We start from the raw sequence: 19,959 nt of genomic DNA on the forward strand, positions 1-19,959 counted from the left end.
GGTTGTGAATCTCCTTTATTTGTGTATTTGTGAAAGAAGTGTGCAAGCAAATTGGTTATCAAAGAGCAAGGGGGTCAAGGGGATGATTAGTGAGCTAGAAAAAGCCAGAGGGTACAGTTTTCCATCATACTAACTTAAAACTGTGCATAAGTGAAAGTCCTCACATCACAGCTCTGCACCATCATCTGTGGAAAAACAAAAACATGTTATGCTCTGCACTGTTCCAAGGGTGATAGCACAACTTGGGCAGTAGCAGCGTGTCTTCCTGCCCGCCTCCCTCCCTCCTTTTCTCTCTTCCTCCCTCCCTACTGCAGGACCACAGCAGCAGGGGGATGGTAAGAGATGGCATTTTTCTGAGCTGAGATCACCTGGACATTGGACACAGACTCCCTAACTGCACAGTGTGTCGCTTTGGAGTCTGACAGTTTGTTCCATTAACATTATCAGTTTCCTTTAATTGCTTACTGCCAGCTTATTGCTTAGCTACGGCATGCTTGCTTGAGAGCTTTTCTACAGCTGAAAAGAAACAGCTGTAACACAGTGTGCATGTAAGAAATAAACCATGAGGCAATACATGCAGTAGTACAACCTCGCAGTATTGTTGCTGTGAGAGGGGAAGTGAACATCATCTGTTCTGGGGTATAAGTGTGCTCCTCATGGTGCAACTCAGTAAAACCCAATTTCATTCACATCTATAAATAAGATGTTTGAAAAGGGATTGCAGACTAGCTAAAAACCTTTTAGCAAGTTCCTGTGCTTATGTAATCTTGTGATTCATTTTATGTTTTTATTTCAATGCCAGGTGCTGTTAATGTTCTCCTAAGGGAAGTCTTTCATCTATTCAGGGATATAAGGATATAGAAAGTCAAGACTATATAGTTTGGACAAAGCTACTGGGATTAAAACTAAGGACTATGTCCAGAAGTGGATTTAGGCAGCAGTGTTCCGTAGCTGGATGCTTTGTTCCCAGTGCCTGTGGCATGGTTACAGTTACTATGCCAGCTCAGGATTTATTCTGAAGCACGTGTGGCTGTGGTACTAAGCCATCCTCTGTGCAGCTGTAATAAGGGTGGTTGGCTTGCCATCAGCTTTGCATGCAACCTGGCAAAGAGGACCTGGGTTTGAAATGTGGCTGAGGGCTGGAATGTAAAAGCTTCAGGTCTTGCCTAAAGGCCTGCTGTGGCCTATCTGTCCCCTCCCTGGTGTGACACTCCAGCATGCAGAGAGAATGGCAGGGACTGGAATGTTTCCAGGATGATAAAGAATAAGAAGGTGCAGGGACTTGGCAGGAATTTAAGTGTTTTAAGTTCCCCTCTCCCTTGGGACTGGTTGTGACAATACTCCTCCCAGGAGAGATGGGCAGGACAATACAAACTTAGGGCTGGAAAACCACTGAAAGTTGCTTTCTAAACCCCCCCTCCTCCCCCCCCCAAAAAACAAAAGTGGGTTTAATTTGGTATCTTAATATCCAGTACTTTGCAGCACTTGGGGATTACTGAACAAATCCCTTGAGAGCTCTGGCAGCTGACATTTGCGGGGAATGTTCTGAACAGAGGTGGTCCTTCTGTACCAAATAACTGAGTAAACTCTGAGAGGAAAGAGCTGAAGAGTGTCCAACCATATTACCTACCTTTGGTCAGAGCTATTTCATGCAGAGTTTCCACAACGTGGATTTTTGCAGAAGCTGTTGCCTCTCCTTTGGCATTTGATGCATGACACTCGTATTCTCCAGCATCCTCTTTACTCAGAGGAGATATCTAGAGAAAGAAACATCTCCCCAGTAAGCATCCTGTGCACAGGTAAAGGTGCTTCTGTTTTAAGGTATCTGCTGTGTGAAGCAGAGTTAACCCTGAGGGACCACACTGACAACATGCTTGCTTCTGCCTGCTCTAAACAACCTGGTTCAGATTTCGGTGGCTCCCACCTCCTTTCCCTTGTTTCTACCTCTGCTTTTGCAAATGGTGTGGGAACCACCACCCTAACCTGTGCTGCCCTGCTCTGGGAGCCATCATACTTGCAGTTCCCTTACTGGGATGCACAGCAGCTCCCCCTGATGTGTGGCAAGTGCCGATTAGCCTGCAGGTACTCCTGTAGCCCAGGTCTGTTGAGTGAGAGCTGACAGCTTCTGAGCTGTGCTACTCTCAGGCATCTGTACCAGTTCCTCCCTAGACATGGTGAGGGTCTCCTTCCCATGATGGCAGCAGAAAAGGAATGACATATGGAAAGGAGATCCTTTACTTAAGCCTAGCCTTCTCCAATCATAGAATACATGCTTCTGCTGTGTGTGACAGAGGTGAAAAACTGCAATGGTGAGACACACGTTATCTTCCTTTAGATGTCCTGCCTGTTGCCATGTGACTTCTGTGCTGTTCTCTGTGCATGGGCTGTTTGCAACCTGCACTTGTGCTGTTTGTGCTTCTCTGTGCACACATAAAGTACTTACAAGCACCCAGCCAGTCACTTCATGTTTCTCGGGGCCCCCTCGGGTCTGGATAGCCAAGTTCTCCCGGTCTCCAGGCAGAAGCTCCATTCTCTGGACACCATACTGACCCCGAATTATCTAAACAGAAGAGCAGAGAGGGTGAAGAGTTTTGGGGCTAATTTATATTAGAACTGTTAGGACCACACCTGCATACAGGAAAGATCAGCACTACTTTTTCATGAATGAATGTGTTTTGTGCAGTACCACACACAAGTGGCAGGTGCCAGTTTTTTCTAGTGCCAGCATTTCACCTTCTGTGTACTGCAGCCTCACTACCCCAATGCTTCAGTGTCTACACTGAGTCCGCATTCCTTTTGCCTCAATAGGAACAAGTAAAGCAGCACAGCCTTCTGGGGTGTGCAGACATGCCCTGCACAAACTTGGTCTCATGGAACTTGGGTGCATGTTCCTAAGGCAGTGTTTAACCCATCGAATGATATCTGTGCTGAACAAGGAGGATTTGGATTCCTGCAGCAGACTGGAGCAGCTACCTTCTGGCTTGGGACTGTAGGGACAGCTGGAGCTGACTGCGATCCTTGTTTGGAGAGACTCCTGATGATCAGGCTTTTTAGAGTGGCAATAGCAGAGAACTGAGTGTCTGCATGTTGCTCCTAGAATGGGCTCTCCCCACATGAGAGTTAGATGATAGGGATGCAGGGAGAGCATCTATCCTCTTCCCAACAGGCCAGCAACAGCCCTGCAGGCTTCTGCTGCAGCAAACCAGGCAGTCCTTCGTGGTGGGCACAGCATCCGTGAGAGCAGCAGTGCAGTCATTCCCCAGTGCTCTGTATCTGAGCCCAGAGCAGAGCGTGGGATAAGTGGTGCTCGGCCCTTGTTATCACCAGGTCAAGCAGTCTCAGCCATGAGGAAGAGGCACAAAAAGCAGATCAGCACTGAGAGTCAGTGTAAACAAGGCATCTGCTTGTATATAAGCAGAAAATCCTGCTTGAGACAACATGCCTACACTGTATGCTCGTGCAAGAGTCTGCTTTGGGAGCACTATGAATAAAGCCTGCTGTTTCAGAACAGAGTAATATTTGGGCCATATTCTCAAAGTAGTATTGCTTCATCTTAAAGACCCAGCCCACGTGTCGACAAACCTGTGGCATTTGAAGAGGCTACAGGGCTATGCAGTGTCTCTTAGCCTTATGTTTGGGACCCTCTTTGCCTAGTGCTGGCCCTGCCCTAAGCCAGACATTACCAACACTGCCAAAACCAGCATACAGCCAGCTAAAGGAGAGGACTGCCCCATGTGGTTCCTGCTCCTGATGTGGGCGACCTGTGTCCAGACACCCCGGAGTCGCTGCCGTCAGCAGGGTGATGGCAGGTCAAGGAACATTCCTGGCATGCTCAGAATAACAGGCGCTACCAAGACAAGCAGAAGTCCTGCTCTGCCTCGGGATCAGAGAGAGTTTAGAGAAAGCAGTGACTAAAGGTTAAGCAAAGCCAGATGTTTGGGGGTGGACAGAACTGCACATGTGGGAGAACTCATCAAAGATGAGTGTTTCCAAGGAGGAATCTGCTACGGCCTTTATGCTTACCAGGCAGTTTCAGCTGCCTCAGGTTTGCAATGCTCTAATTGCTCCAAGCAGGGCCCTTACCTTGTTCCAGATGAGGACAGGGGTTGGAATGCCAATAACCTCACAGCTCAGGTAGATCTGTGCTCCTGTCACATTCCAGATGTCCTTAGGAGGGGTCACTATGGAGGGTCCTGCAAAAAGGGAGAAATGCTTTTAAGCACCATGTGACAACAAGCATGTCTCCTTGGTAGCCTTTTAAGTGGGGGCAATCACTTCTGATGGGTTTTGGGGAAGCTGGATGGGTCCTACTCACTCTTTTGGGTCACCTGGCCAGCTTTGCAGCATCCTTTTTTCCAGTCTGATTTCAATCAGTAGCAAAGCCTATGGCAGCTGGCTAGCAGAATTCTGCATTGTGCTGCTCCTGTTCTACCTGGGTGCAGTGTTCAGCCGAAGGAGGCTGACTGGAGGGAGCTGGGAAGGGACCAGGTGAATGCAAAGCTCCATTTCTCCCCAGAGAGCTCCAACCCCTGGTTAAACAGTGAGTTGCTTCCAAAATCAGATGGGAACAGAGCTGTTTTGCAGATCTGTTTGGAGATGTTTACCCCTCAGGCTGGGAAATGCTGGAGACATATACCAGGAAGGGAAGAATGGCCTTTTCTGTTCAACCCCTCTTCAGTGGGGCTGTTTTGCAAAATGCAGCTATTAATTCCCCACAATAAGAAGTGCAGACCAAAGGAGCACATAGTGTTTATTTCCACTTATTGATAGCTTGAAGAACACAGCAGCTTTTCCGTTTTGATCCGAAGATGCAGGGAGTAACCAGAAGCTGAAGCTCCCTTTAGGCTCCATGAGGAGAATGCATTTCCTACAAGTACTCCAGAGCCAGCCCAACTGAAGCCCCTGGATATGCTGGCTCAGAGATCATGGCTCATTCCCAGCCTTGTAAAAAAGGAGCAGACTGGGGTCCTGATGCTCCTTCTGGGGTCCTGAACATGCACTGATCTCAGCCCCACGTGTTTACTCTGCCCTGCAGCCTTCTTGCAGGCAGCAGGGAGCAGGTTTCAGGTGCATCCCACTGCACCAACACCTTCCAGTAGAGAGCTGGCAGCTTTTTGTCTTGGGATCTAGGCACAGATCCACACAGCCAGATCACCAGCCAGAGGGTATCAGCCATCCCTCTGTCTTATTCCAAGGGATGCCGAGGTGGCTCCCCACTCGTGAGCAACTGGTGTGATCCCAGAGAAGTGTCTCAGCTGAGAACAGTTTTTAGGAAGGGTTTCATTCCATCGCCTAACCTGTTGCTGGCTGTGCTGCTGCAGGCATTGATTTCTGCATACTAGCCAAGAGAGGGATGTGCTAGAGACACAGCACCCTTTCCTCTGTGGAAGGGTACTGAAATTATTCTGGCTCCAGGTGGCCCAGAGCAGATCCGTACCTCCAGACCATGTCCAGCTCTGCACTCTCAGAAACACCTTGCTGGGGGCTGTTCCCCTGAGTACAACCATAGCGTAGCACAATGGGGTGAACATGGGGCTAACACAGGGACCTGAGCATGTGCCTGGCCCCTGCGCAGTAGCAGGGCTGTGTGGTGCCATCCCCAGGACACGATGGGGCCACCTGAGGTCACACACTCTGCTCCCCAGCACAGCTGTTTCCTGTTCTTTCTCTGGTGTCTCAAGAGCAATAGGGACAACAGGGCAGCTCCTGAGACCCAATGTCCCCAGGCAGCTTAGCTCACACTGTGCTCTGCAAGGGCTGCCAGCAGATGTGCACCCAGCATAGCCTGGTGTTGCTGCTGCCCTCTGCTCCAGCCATGCAGAACCCTCCACATGCAAGGTGCTCTTCCTGGAGCAAAGCTTGAGGCCTGTCCCTGAGAGACAGGGCTACATTTGGCCCCGTACGACACTGTCCTCTTTATGACCAGTTGCTGGGGTTCTCCATGTGGCAGGAGAAATGCAGCAGACCCCATATGACCGCCATGTTCCACCACAGAAACTGAGAGATCCTGATTCTTACTTAAAAAGCCAGATGGATTTTAAGGCACCGTTATGCTCTCCTGGGATCTGGCTCAATTCTTCCCTGGTTGATAACTGGCAGCATTCAACACACCACTAAATCTACTACCTGCTGCGTCTCAGCCTTCACTGCCACTGAGTTTCCCCCTGTGTCAAGGGCTCGGACTCCCCCTGCCCATGGATATTCACTCATACTGCCAGGAGCAGATCACAGCAGGATTTTCCTACAGCAACTGCTGGCAGAGAAAAAGACAGAGGGAATTTCTGCCCACCTCCTGGTCGAGGAGAAGCTGTGTATCTCTGCTAGCATGGGGAATTGCCTGCACAGCTTCATAGCTGGCTCTGCGCAGCAGCCACAGCACAGCCAGAGCCTGGACATAGGTGAGGCAGCCCAGAGCTCAATCTCAGGAATCATAGAATCATAGAATAGTTAGGGTTGGAAAGGACCTTAAGATCATCAAGTTCCAACCCCTCTGCATGGGCAGGGACACCTCACACTAAACCATGTCATCCAAGGCTCTGTCCAACCTGGCCTTGAACACTGCCAGGGATGAAGCATTCACAACTTCCCTGGGCAACCCATTCCAGTGCCTCACCACCCTTATAGTAAAGAACTTCTTCCTTATATCCAATTTAAACTTCCCCTGTTCAAGTTTAAACCCATTCCCCCAGGAAGTACATCCTCATCTAACCAGCAGGAATGTGAGACTCTGCCTTTGGCTGCAAAATGAACTGGGAGCATTCACATGCCTCTGCCTCTATCCGGCACAGCCCTGAGGTCAGGAAAGAATGCACATCCCAGGAGATGCAGCAGTGTCATGGGAAGAGTCAGTGTTGTCTCTTGAGATATTTGACTTGAATCCAGACAGCCAAAACTCTAGAGCTGGGCTTCTTCCTCCACTAAAAACAAATGAGAAAGGCCAAGAAGTCAGCAGATATAAAGTCAAATCACGACAGGCCACAGCAGCAGCTGGACCTCCACCACAGTGAGCTGACACCCAGGTACATGGCACCTGAGTGCTGTCTGTGTTGGTCCCACTCACGCTCTCTCCCACAGCCCCCTGAAGCAGCCAGAGATGGACAAAGGATATGGCAACCTGCCACAGGAGGAGCAGCAGGGGATGTCTGAGCCTTGCAGGGACTTCAGAGGATGTGAGGACATTCCCTCCTGCAAGTCACCCCTCTTGCTCCCAGGGTCTTTGTGAAGGAAGCAAGGCCACCATGCATTCAGCAGGACTGGAACCAAGCCCACCCTGTGCAGAGCAGATGACGTGATTCCTGCCAGCAAGGAGCCAACTGGCCCTCATCCTACATCCTGCATCTTAGAGGCCTTGCTGCTCTATTTGCTGCACTGCCCACAAAGGGGAATCTTTCTCTGTGTGCTTCCTTCAGGATGGGGACTCATGGGTTGCACCTGCTAATGATAATGGTCACCACCACCAATGCAGCTGCGTGGTCTCTGGGCCCCTCCTGAGCCAGGAGCACTGTGTATGTACAGGATCTGTGGATGTACAGGATGGTCCCTGCCAGCACTTACTCTAGCGCTCAGGAGCTCCTTGGCCAAGAGGACAGTTGCAGACTGCGGATGGAGATCAGCTGCTGTCTGCAGGCACTTCAAGCATTTCCTCCCTGCTCTGCCCATTGTTTGTAAGACAAATAGCTGTCCCTGGCCTGGGAAGGGGTTTTATTTACAGAGCCAACAAGCTTATTCACCCCAGGAGAGGTGAAATGAGCCTGAAAAGCACAGGCTGTGCTGCTTCTGCAGATCACAGGGAGCTGACATCCTGCATTATGTCAAAAGCAGCAGCTGCAAAGGACTTCCCATTGCTGTTATGTGGTTACATGGCAAAGCCTGTGACTTCCTGGATGAGGCTATCATTTGGCATCTGTTCCCAACACCCCTCCTTCACCGGGCACCTCCTCTCTGCTCATCCACAGCAGACAGAGATATGGCATCTCCCAGCCCACCCTCACTGGTACCTGGATGTTCTATCACAGCTCAGGGTTAGCTGGTCCTCACTGATCTTACTTTGGTGTCCACACACACACAGATTAATCACACCCCAGCAAGCAGAGCAGTAACTTTGGTGATAAAATCAAGGGGGCTACAGGTACGTCATTAAAGGCAAAAATAAGCTAAATATTAAGCACCGTGGGGTATGCTCTGGCATGGGAAGTCCTGACCATGAACATACAAAGCTGTGTACCACATGCTGAAGCTTGCACGGGCAACAGTTTGGTTCCCAGCCAGCCCTCCTAAGTACTGCATTGCTGAGCCCTTGGGAACACTCCCTGCAAAACAGCAAATCGAAGTCAAAGGCAGACACTGTTCACCCTCACAAGCTCTTGCAAGTCTGAAAATAGACCCACCCCAGTCTCCGAAGTTGCTGGGAAAGTATTTTTCCTTCAAAATTACTTTATATGGATACAGGGAAACCTTCTGTAAGCAGCATAGAGTCATAGAATCATAGAACAGTTAGGGCTGGAAAGGACCTTAAGATCATCAAGTTCCAACCCCCCTGCCATGGGCAGGGATGCCTCACACTAAACCATGTCACCCAAGGCTCTGTCCAACCTGGTCTTGAACACTGCCAGGGATGGAGCATTCACAGCTTCCCTGGGCAACCCATTCCAGTGCCTCACCACCCTCACAGTAAAGAACTTCTTCCTTATTTCCAATCTAAACTTCCCCTGTTCAAGTTTAAATCCGTTACCCCTTGTCCTATCACTACAGTCCCTAATGAAGAGTCCCTCCCCAGCATCCCTATAGCCCCCCTTCAGATACTGGAAGGCTGCTATGAGGTCTCCACACAGCCTTCTCTTCTCCAGGCTGAACAGCCCCAACTTTCTCACCCTGTTTTCATACAGGAGGTGCTCCAGTCCCCTGATCATCCTCGTGGCCCTTCTCTGGACTTGTTCCAACAGTTCCATGTCCTTTTATGTTGAGGGCTATTGTGAATCTCTTTTCTGCCCAACCTGTAGCTGTGCCTGGGATTGCTCTAACCCAGGTGTAGGATCTTAACACTATGGAGTTAGCTACTGAAGGAAGCTCTGCAACATCCAGAGCCGCTATCTTCCCTCTTTTCTTTGTGTGCCCTTGGCTCAGTTTCACTACCCCCCCCTGCCATTATGGCACAAGGATGACCACGAGCTAAAGCCCAGAAAGAATGTGAAAAGCTTGCGGTGGGAGACACAGAAACAAGGTATGGCAGCGTTTATGCATGGAAAAGCAAAGAGGGCTTTCAAAATTCCAACCTGATTAGACATGTTATGTGGTAATCTCCTATTTAGTATGAACCTGAATAAAATCAGCCCAACAAAGGATTTTTGTGAATACAACATGCCTTTCCAGCCACAGAAAGATCAAACATGGGGAGGAATTTGCTGATCTGTAATCATTCCTTCCTAGTGACTTTGGATATGCTATGATGATTGAGGATGAAGACACAGGTGAAATATGGGATCTTCTTGGGCAGTGGAGGGGCTTGCATAGTCTCTGGCATACTGGTGCTCTCCCAGAGGCCCTGAGCTGCTGGGTAATATATTAAACAGCCTCTCTAATGAGATTTTAGCACAGTAACCATAAAAACTCAAGCTCCAATGAACCAAAACCGTTTCAAATAACTAAATGCCTTCAAAGGAAGAATTTGTGGCTTTCCTACAACAGTGGAAAATCCCAAAGTTACAGATGAACTTTTAAACATACCAGCTTAGAGCTTCAGCCCTATAACCTCTGTCTCAACATTCCAGTGCACTGTGTGCTGGGAAAGCAGGGAGCACACTGAAACCCCACTCCACCCTCCATCTGAAAGGACCCTGTGGTACACAGCAAAAGGTGCAACCCCACCATGTATCAGTGCAGCTCCGTTCTGCCATGAACTCCCTTGATGCAGCACAAAAATGCTGGCAAGATCCACCTGCAAATGCAATGCTTTGCAGTGGGAAGAAGTGGATAGCAGGGCACTGCTGCAAAACCCCCACTCCCAGATGACCCAGAAACCCAAAACAGCTTCCCAGGAGAATTAGGGAATTCAGTTCACTTACAGCCACAGATGATTTAGCAAAAACTTGTCTAAATCTCTCTTTCCCCAACAAAGAAGAAAGCACTCATAAAATGTGGATATCCTTAAAATCCAGGAAAGGAAGAATGGGATGAAAGAACTGACACAACCTTAGCCACTTGCTAACTAAAAAGCACAGTCCAGAAAAGTTTCTTGCAAAATGCAATCAGATATGAACTATGCTCTCCGGTATCTAAAAGAGTTGGGAGCATTCGCATTTAAGGCAGTTGTATCAGGAGAAGATGAACCAATGTCAGTGATAACAGCAGTCTGCCATCCCCCAGAAGGTTTTCCTCTAAACCCCTGTTTCTGCTTTATTCTGGCAGTGGATTAAAAAAACCCAAACAAACCACCCTCAAAGTAAGATATTTCTGACAAAGCCTCAACAGTTGAATTTGGATGGAATGAGACAACAGATGTGATTTATGCTTCTTGCCTTAAAATTGTCCTGTGGGAACTTGACACCCCTTCCTTTGCAGCACAGACGTAGCTTTATGGGACACTGAGGCACCAGGAAAGCAAAATCACTGGTGGGGCAAAGTGGCAGGAACTTGGGTGGTGTACTTGCCCCTGGGGCTGTCAGTCTCCACAAGAAGCTGGCAACCACCATCCTAAGTCAATCAGCCCGTTTTTAAGCCCTGTGGAGAGCCAAGAAACCGGGCACCTCCCACCAGGAGAGAACTGAGAGCACAAGAACACGGGAGGCTAGCTCAGACTCTTAATCTCAGCATTGTGAGTTTGAGCCCCATGTTGGGTGCCAAAAAGAACTGTCGTGGTTTAAGCCCAGCTGGTAACTCAGAACCACGCAGCCGCTCGCTCACTTCCCCTCTTCTTCCTTCCTTCTGCTCCCAACAATGGGGAGGAGAATGGAAAGAATGTAACTCCCACGGGTTGAGATAAAAACAGTTCAGTAACTAAGGTATAACACAAACCACTACTGCTGCCACCAATAATAATAATGATAAGGGAAATAACAAGGGGAGAGAATACAACTGCTCAGTACCCGCCAACCAATACCCAGCCTGACTGAGCAGTGATCTAGCCCTTCCAGGTAACTGCCCACAGTTTATATAATGGGCATGACGTGCTGTGGTATGGAATACCTCTTTGGCTAGTTTGGGTCAGGGGTCCTGTCTCTGCTTCCTCCCTGCTTCCCATGCCCCTCTTTGCTGGCAGAGCATGAGACTGAAAAAAGTCCTTGATCGGACTAAACATTACTGAGCAACAAATAAAACTATTGGTGTTATCAGCGCTGTTCCCAGGCTGAAAGTCAAAAAACACAGTACTGCACCAGGTACTAAGGAGGAGAAAAAGGACTGCTGCTGTTGAACCCAGGACAAATATAGACAAAGGCTTGACTGACAACAGCATGATAACCTGGACATCCCAACTCTGCTAGAACAAGTATCAGGGCCTTCAAACCATAAGGCCTTCAGGCTGTAATGAGGCAACAATACAAAGCAGCATTTCCAGCAGTCATTACATGTTCCTTGAAGCAGGTATTTGCTGATAGCTAATGATAAGAGAGACTTGAAGGTATTTATTTCTCCTTTCTTGTGCTGGTTAGGCAACAAGTCCGTGCTTGGTATTTTTCAGCTCAGAGAGATCATCATGCCAAAATTCCTGCTAGGTTTTTGATGAGGGTTGGTGCTTGGAGGTTGTTTTTCCGCCTGGCTTGAGCTAAGCCATGCAACTGTAATTCTTTATGCCAGCTGGTTTTGTATGCCAGTGGGTACCACGGTCCTCCTGGCCCAGGTCCTAGCTGTCCATAAACAGCCTCAGTGTGTGCACTGATAAATTAATCTCAGTGAAGCCATTAACTCACTAAGAGGCTTTTCTGAACATCTGTGCACAGATGGGTGGCATCACTGACTGTACCTGCCCCACCATCAAGCCTCTGCTATGCATACTGGCCTGCCCCACCTGCGAGAGCTGGCAGCAGACCCAAGCACAGCTATGCATATTTGTAGGCAGAGAGCAAAGGGCCAATCCATTTAAAGAATGCTGGAAAGCAGCTGGAAAACTTCACAGCTCCATCTCCTGCCTGGCTTCAGATTAGCTACAAAGAGGCTGCTGGGGTAGAGATGGGATGCAGGCAGTGGCTCCCTGGCAGGGATCCAATCCAGAGCCAGCTGTGAATGGAAGTTTGAGGGCACAGCACAAGCCCAGCCAGGAGGGAGCACCACAGCATCACTGCCTGCTTCCCGTGCAAACACAGGTAGCTGACACTGCTCACACAGCACCAACAGCAGGCAGACAGCCTCAAGGAGTCAGGAATCAAGGAGCCTTTTTCCGGCTGTTCCAAATGATCCCCACTCCAGGAAGGACTGCCTGGATCCCTGCACCTGCAAGTGCAGGTATAGCAAGGGTTATTTCAGTCCTCTCAAGCTCTTCTCAACTGTGTCTTTCTTGGCCCTCCAGCAGGAAGTTTTGGCTGCAAAGGAAATACCTTTTCTGCATGGCTTCACTATTTTTGTACAAAGAACACAGGCATCAGATCTGAGAGGTCTGGGAAACAGGCAGCAGAAAAAGACTCCCAAGGACAAGGTCAAGGCGAATTATGTAGGGCCAAGAACTGGCTCCTTCCTTCTGCTGTTTAACAACAATGAAGCATCCAAGTTTTTCCCAGACAGTGAGCAGTATCTTTTAGCAAGCAAAAACTGCTGAGCATCGCACAGAAAACCCTGCAATAGGCAGTGATGAATATGTAAAGCTCAACTGGACGTGCATTTGGTCAGCTTTGTCAGATACGATTTTAATAAACTTTTATTCCATTTGAAGTACATCTACAGTGCAAAGATGCATGTCTTAAGGAGTAGCTTGCATCTGAAGCATTATGCCACCGAGTGCTTTGTTTCCAGGTGTCTTTACTGATGCCTATACTGTGTTGCCCATGACAGATCAGCAGGACTGTCCCTCCCAACAGGTATACCTCCTTCAGACCCTCTGAATACCTGGTACATAAGGGACAGAGAAGGCGACAAGGCAAGAGAGAGGGTATGAAACGCATCCTCAATTAACCAAGTAATAGGAGCTCAAATCCTTTAATTGCTTCTGGCCAACCCCTGTCTCAAGCATGTATTTCAGGGCAGAAGAAGAGGTGCCTGCGGTTAAGCCTCGTGCCCACCTTGCCTGGGAGGTGAGGTTTGAGCAGACAGTGACAGGAATCAAGAAAGGGATAAACTGGCAAGTGTCTGCCCCATTTGCATCTGTCTGTGTCTTGCCTCCTGCCCTGCCACCCCCAGCTTACCACTGCACTAGGGTGGGTGAGGAGGAGCATCTATCAGTAAGCTGTTCCCAGATGTGTTCCCTTCTTCCGCTGGATACCCCATCTCCAGCTGCCGCCCTTCCTGCTGACGACAGCAAAGGCCAACAGACAGACAGAGCTCTGCATTTCCTTTCCTGAGGACCAGCTTTCAAATAGGATGCGCAAAACAAGCCTTCCCTCTCCAGCTCCACTTGAAAAACACAAGAACACAGTTAGGATCCACTGCTGCAAACATGGTTTTTCTGATTCTCTTCTCAGACTTGAGAGGCTGCTTGCCCTTGGACCCAAAAGGATAGTCCAGCAAGTGTGTGCAGACACTCCAGAGCCCATCTGCCATGAGCAAGAAGTCCCAGTCCCCTGTCCCCCAAGGACTTCTTTCTGCATAAAAGCTGTCACACAAATGATCGTGTCTGTTTGTGGTCTTCCTGTGCCGGATCCCACTCTAAACAGTGCCTCAAGACCACATCCAATTGTGGTTGGAAATAGCAAAAGCCAGAACTTCCACTCTTTGACTCCCACAGCATCTAGGTTCTTTTATAAAACAAGAAGAGTGCTGTCTCCTACCTGGAGAGATACTGAAGGAGGTTCTCCCCTGCGGGGCTGATGCGACGATGGGTGTTCTCTCCAGCCCTTGTTTCAAAATGCATGTGGAGATTACAACGTCCCTCCCCTCCCCACCCAACAGTCCTCACTGCCAGGAGGCCCTGAGGGCTACACAAACACTTCCAGATGTCTACATGTGTGTGGGCTGAGTCCCTGCCTCAACTGCAAGCCATGGAGCGATGCGTATCACCAGAAGGTCCATGGCACCAGGAAGGTTCACTCAGCCAAGGGAAGCTGAGCCAGTTCCGACACTGCTGCTGACGTCCCTGCAGCTCCCTTCCCGGAGATGCTGGGTCAGAGCAGTCCCAGCAACAGGACCCAAAAGAAGAGCTGACTGACAGACAAGGGGACTTTCCGCCAGTGGCTTGGCACCACATGCTCAGCAAGGTTCTTAAACAACAAGCAACAGCCTGCAAAGGCGTATGCTGCACATCTGCACCCCAAAAGGACCTTCTCCAAGGAAGGGACACAGTTTGTGCAGGGAGTGGCTGTCCCGCACTGTGACCCCCTTCAGAGCAGCTGCTGCTGTGATGACCAGAGGATGGAGAAAGTCTCGGGGGAGCTGTTTGAGGCTGGTGGGTTGGTGGTCTCCTATCATCCTGCCTGGCAGCTTGTGTTTGCATTGACCACATCAAACTCTGTCTCCACAGCCTGGGGCAAGGCCCCACCAGGCCAAGCCAGCACATAGCCTGGAGTGGACACAGTCAAGTGCACCCAAGGGCTGGGGCAGTAGCTTTCAATATGAGCATCAATAAAACTCTTTTGCCACAAACTCTCAGGTGGCTTTGGGTGAGACAAGTGAGAACACAGCCCTCTTCTCAACTACATGTCTGAAGTGTGACCTCAGGCATCCCTCAAAACATACCTGCTTACTTCGGCTGGCTGGCAGGGACACCACATCAAAACCAGCAAGATGCCACCCTGCTACCCAAGCAGCACACGTATTTAGGGCTGCTGTGAACAGCTCCTGGGGCAACTGAGCAGGAAAGACTCCTTCCAAATGCTAGCCAGAGGTCTGGAGAGAGGCTGCTCTGGTTTCATCCCACACTAGCCTGAGAGCTGAAGCTCCTTGCCTCCAGGCGTTAACACTGTACCACAATGTTCCTGACTAATATATAAGACTAATGTTTTGTACAAGGTTTGTGAAAACCCACACAAGGCATTTAATGGGTAACATCATAGAATAATAGAATCACAAAATCAACTGGGCTGGAAAAGACCTTTAAGATCATCAGGTCCAACCATTACCCCAGGACTGCCAAGACCACCACTAAACCATGTCACTGAGTGTCTCATCTGCATAGTCTGTGAACACTTCCAGGGACAGTGACTCCACCACTCCCCTGTGCAGCCTGTTCCAATGCCTGAGCACCCTCTCTGTGAAGAAATTTTTCCTAAATTTCCCTGGCACAACTTGACCTCTTACCTATCACTTGTTTCTTGGGAGACGAGACTGACTCCCACCTCACTACAACCTCCTTTCAGATAGCTGTAGAGAGCGATAAGGTCCCCCCTGAGCCTTGTCTTCTTCAGACTAAACACCCTCAGCCCCTCCTCATCAGACTTGCAATCAAAGCGCACAGCCCAATCTTTCCCCAGCCTTTCATACTTTCCTTGGGAGTCTCAGAAACATTTTTTTCAATACATATTTAGCCTCAGTTATGGAAGACAGAGAAGGAGGAGGCTGTGACCCTACACATACTATGTTTATGGAAACATTCCTCCACCAAAACAGCATTGGCGCTGCAATAATAATGTCCTTGAGACGTCTGGTAAGTAGCTAGTGTTTTATGTCCCATCCTCCTTCCCTTCTTCCCTCCCAGCAAAAGGCACTCTCAGAAGGCAGGATTTCTAGTAAAGTCTCTGTAGCAGAACAATTTCATTCTCGAGCACCATCCCTTAGCAAAAGCTTGGCAAGAATCGAGCTCCTGTTGGAAATGCTGCAAGGGCAAACGGCCACGTGCAGCTTACAGGGAAGTCACTGCTTGCGTTCATTTTGAACCAAAAGCAAGCTAGCGAATGTTGGCTTTGCATTTAAGTGGCTTCCCCATCCATTTAATCATTCCCTTTTCTCAGGAAGACTGCAAACAGTCTCCTGGATGGCTCAACCCTTTTGTCCCAGGTCACAGCATCCGAAATCGCAAGCTGCAGGCAAAGTACGCAAAAGAAGGCAGTGTAGTTACAGCACATCTGGAAGCCAAGAGAGAGTGGCAAAGTTTCTCTGCACCTCTGGGGCTGGTCTAAAGCCTCACTCCAAGTTTAGCCAGCAGCGCTTCAGCACTCGGGACTCTCAAGTCCATTTAAGGTGGTTCTGAAATCACCGTGACTTTGTAGATAAGCACCCCGACGGGACAGAACAGCGCGAGGAGAACTCGGGACCGGCTTTTCCACCGTCAAGTCCGTCAGCACGGAGTTCCTCCCTCCCCGCTCCCTTCCCCACGGCCGCCCGCACCTTGTTCGCAGGCTCCCTTGCTGCGCTGGCTGATGGCAGGCTCGCCGCGGCTCTGGGCGCGCAGGCTGGCGGCGCGGAGCTGGCACCCGCTGCTGTAGGTGAGCCCGTCGCTGCCGCACACCGGGTAGCGGCTCTTGCAGAGGCACACGCCGGGCGGGCCGCCGGCGGAGGAGAAGAGGGGTCCCTGCGCCGGGCCGCCCTTGGCTTTGCGGCGCTGGCGGCTCTTCACGCACTCGAGGCCGAGGGCGCAGCGTCCCCCCGCAGCGCCTCCGCCGCCGCACGCCTCGCCCTCGCCGCGCCCGCACTGCCAGCAGCAGCCGCAGGCGTCCCGCACCCGGCCCAGCGGGCAGCCCCGCGGCGGCAGCGCCGGGCACTGCGCCGCCTCGCACGGCCCGCAGCCCCCCGCCGCCGCAGCCGCGGGGGCCGGCACCGCCAGCAGCAGCAGCGGCAGCAGCGGCAGCAGCGCGGAGGGCGACATGGCGACACGGCACGGCGCCGACAGCCCCCGCAGGCGCGCAAACCGCGGAGGGGAAACCCCTCCCCGGCCCGGCCCCGGCCGTGGTGACGGCCCCCGCCATGGCGGGGGGGCCTCCCCGCACCGCAGACTTCTTGCCCCCTCCCGTTCGTGTGGTGCCCCAGCTGTCCCTCAGCCCCGGCATCACGCCGGTCCTTCCACCTGTGCTTGCCGCCGGCCCTGCTCAGCTCGCTGCCGTCGGTCTGTCAGGTTTCCTTGTAGGTAGTCGGGACAGCGTTGTTGCCCGCTGCCTGCCTTCGCCTTGGCTTGTGGCACCTGCCCCGAGGGTTCCCCGAGGAACAGGGAGACGTTGACACGGGCAGAAACTGAGAACATTCTTTAGGCAGTGCTGGACGATGATGCTTCAGCCTGTCAGGACGGTGACTTGAAAGTGCAACAACACCCAAAGCATCGTGGGGCTGGCAGATCCCTTGCGTGGTGGGGTGACACAGAGTGCTCTTTTCTGCCCTTGCACTCGTTCCCCCTCTCTGGCCTGGCTGTGCCTGCAGGGCTTCACCTCGAGTGTGTGCGAGCTTCGCCTCGAGTGGGGCAGTCCAGGCCAAGGCAAGGCTCAGCATGCACTGCTTTGGCACTCTGGGGCAGAGAAGGATGGAGGTAGTCAGTGTCCTTCACCGTGAAACGGGGATGCAGCACTGCCTGGTATGGGTTGCCAGCATCCAAGTCCTACTGAGTGGCCCCTGAGTCACCATGTCTCTGGCTGGGAGAGGCTGCGAGCTCTCCATGAACCGAAATCTGCTCTGCAGGGATGGATCCACTCATGCCTGTTCAGCTGCCACTACTGGGAATGGGCTTCTGCTGCATGCTTTCTCATCTCCCTCTGCCCACCATGGGACATTCTTCCTGGGGCATCACAGCACCTGCATAAATCCTTGGTTTCATTCCCCTCACCCTGGAAGTGTTCCATGCTTTTCTCCTAGGAGAAGGGCTGCCCTCATGAGCAAGTACTATGCCATGCTCTAGACATTTGACACATGGGGGGTTGTTGGTTTGGTTTTTGTCTCGCTAAGTCACTACAGAAGTGATAAAAAGGGGTGAAATGACTGAAGCAGGGACAGACACATCTGCCAAACCCAGCTCTAGCTACAAACAACACTTTGCACAGTTCACCTATTTCCTCTGTCTGGTTGCCAGGTATCTCCTTCATGGGCCCCCAGATTCCTATTGGTTGGGCTGTTGGAAGTCCTGGTACCTCCTGGGTCAAGAACCACAGGGTATTTAAGGAACCTCTAGTAGCTTACCAGAGCAAGCCTTTCTGACATAAAGTTGCTGTCAGCAGTGTGCTTGGCAGGAAGAAAAATGTAGCTCTGAAGGAAAAGACACCAACGCGTTTCCTTTCTTCCCTTTGAATCTCAATTTCTGTGCCAAAGAAGGAGGCGAGTGCCCTTTCCTCTGCTTGGAGCAGTTTTTCCTCCCAAGGAGGTGTTGGTTCTTAACTTTGGTGCAGAAGGACCCCTAGTGTCTCTTCCTAACTCTAGCTCGGCGTTTCTTCATCTCCAGAACTTCCTATGAGCTGTGGAAGCAGAGGAGGTCCCTGTAGCGTGTGTTGAGAGGCGCCTGGGCAAGACAAGGCTGGGTTGCTCCTTCCTGGGGATATTTAATCAATTACTGTATGCTCCAGGTTCATCTTGCTTTGCCTCTGTGGCTCCTACACATCACCCCAGGGGCGCCTGTGTGTGTGGTTTTATTATGCCAGTATAAATCTGTAGATTCATGTTGTGCTTCTTGGGATTTGAGTGCTCCACCAAAATCAATGCTTAGTATTCAGCAGCATAAAATTTTCTGAGGTGGACTGAATTTAATTCATCAGTGGAAGCTATTAGGAATACAATGAACATGCTTTTACATTTTGATCCATGTCATCATTCACATGGGTATCCCTTAGTTCACCATCAAGATGATCTTTTCATGCAGCATTTCAGTGAGAAAAGACGGGGGGAGGCAGAGCTGGGTGGTCTCTCCTGGGGTTAGGAGGGAGGTTCCAGGGCCTTTGAAGGCAGGGGAGGATTTAGCAGACAATAAGAGAGATTGTGTGAGAATGCAAGCAGATGGATTTTAGATGCTGATATTATAGAATCACAGAATCATAGAATAGTTAGGGTTGGAAAGGACCTTAAGATCATCAAGTTCCAACCCCCCTGCCATGGGCAGGGACACCTCACACTAAACCATGTCACCCAAGGCTCTGTCCAACCTGGCCTTGAACGCTGCCAGGGATGGAGCATTCACAACTTCCCTGGGCAACCCATTCCAGTGCCTCACCACCCTTACAGTAAACAATTTCTTCATTATATCCTATCTAAACTTCCCCTGTTGAAGTTTCAACCCATTACCCCTTGTCCTGTCACTACAGTCCCTAATGAAGAGTCCCTCTCCAGCATCCTTGTCGACGCCTTTCAGATACTGGAAGGCTGCTATGAGGTCTCCACACACCCTTCTCTTCTCCAGGGTGAACAGCCCCAGTGTTCTCAGCGATATATTTCTAATCCAGGCATTTCATCTGCTCTTGCCTTCACCCAGCCGAGGCAGCAGTGCTGGGAGCAGTGTGGTGGGTTCCTGAGCTTACAGAAAGCTATGAAGAGGGACACAGGCGGGTGAATAGTGAAGCCAAACGGGTGCCTTTTCCGCATGGAACACACCGGCACCCATCTGCCTGCTTTCGGGTTCCCCCTTTCCCCCCATCTCCAGTCAGCAGAGGGGCGGGAGCTCATCGGAGCGCGGTCGGAGTTTCCCAGCTCCAGACTTCGAGATGCCGGAGATGCGGGACCGCGCTCCTCCTCCCGCCGCCGCGCACCCGACAAGTTTCGGTTCCCGTTTCCCCGCCGGGGCGGGGCGTTCCGGCTTTGTACCGGCGCGGCCCCGGCGCTGCTGAGCGAGCGGGGATGGCGGCGGGACGGCGGCGGCGGCGGCGGCAGGGCGGGCGGCGGGGCCAGGGGAGCTGCTCCCTGCCAAGCACGGGAGGTACCGGGCGGCGGGAGCGGTGGGGAGGCGGTGGGAGCGGTTGGATGTCCCCCGTCGGGAAGTGT

General features: G+C 51.1%; 1 protein-coding gene across 1 annotated transcript; it reads right to left on the reverse strand.

Annotated features, from left to right (window-relative positions):
• Window positions 1-2: 2 nt before the first annotated feature.
• On the reverse strand, window positions 3-16,894 carry IGFBP7 (insulin like growth factor binding protein 7). Its single transcript, XM_057417919.1, has 5 exons — window positions 16,402-16,894; window positions 4,084-4,193; window positions 2,444-2,560; window positions 1,631-1,757; window positions 3-185 (listed from the first exon to the last, which is right to left on the reverse strand). Exons 1-5 carry the CDS (start codon window positions 16,877-16,879, stop codon window positions 166-168), a joined length of 852 nt encoding a protein of 283 aa, XP_057273902.1. The 5' UTR covers window positions 16,880-16,894; the 3' UTR covers window positions 3-165.
• Window positions 16,895-19,959: the final 3,065 nt, after the last annotated feature.

The sequence above is a fragment of the Pezoporus wallicus genome, unplaced genomic scaffold, assembly GCF_028554395.1.
Source record: "Pezoporus wallicus isolate ANWC-B61680 ecotype Strahan unplaced genomic scaffold, APGP_CSIRO_Pwel_v1 contig_6999, whole genome shotgun sequence".
NCBI classification, from domain to species: Eukaryota; Metazoa; Chordata; class Aves; order Psittaciformes; family Psittacidae; genus Pezoporus; species Pezoporus wallicus.

Excerpts from the sequence above, each read along its gene's own strand:
- IGFBP7 (XM_057417919.1), bottom strand. The coding sequence starts at position 16,879 with ATGTCGCCCTCCGCGCTGCTGCCGCTGCTGCCGCTGCTGCTGCTGGCG. Across the intron at positions 2,561-4,083 it reads CTGTCCTCATCTGGAACAAG|ATAATTCGGGGTCAGTATGG; the intron begins GTAAGGGCCCTG and ends TCTTCTGTTTAG. Across the intron at positions 186-1,630 it reads TGAAATAGCTCTGACCAAAG|ATGATGGTGCAGAGCTGTGA; the intron begins GTAGGTAATATG and ends GTTTTTCCACAG.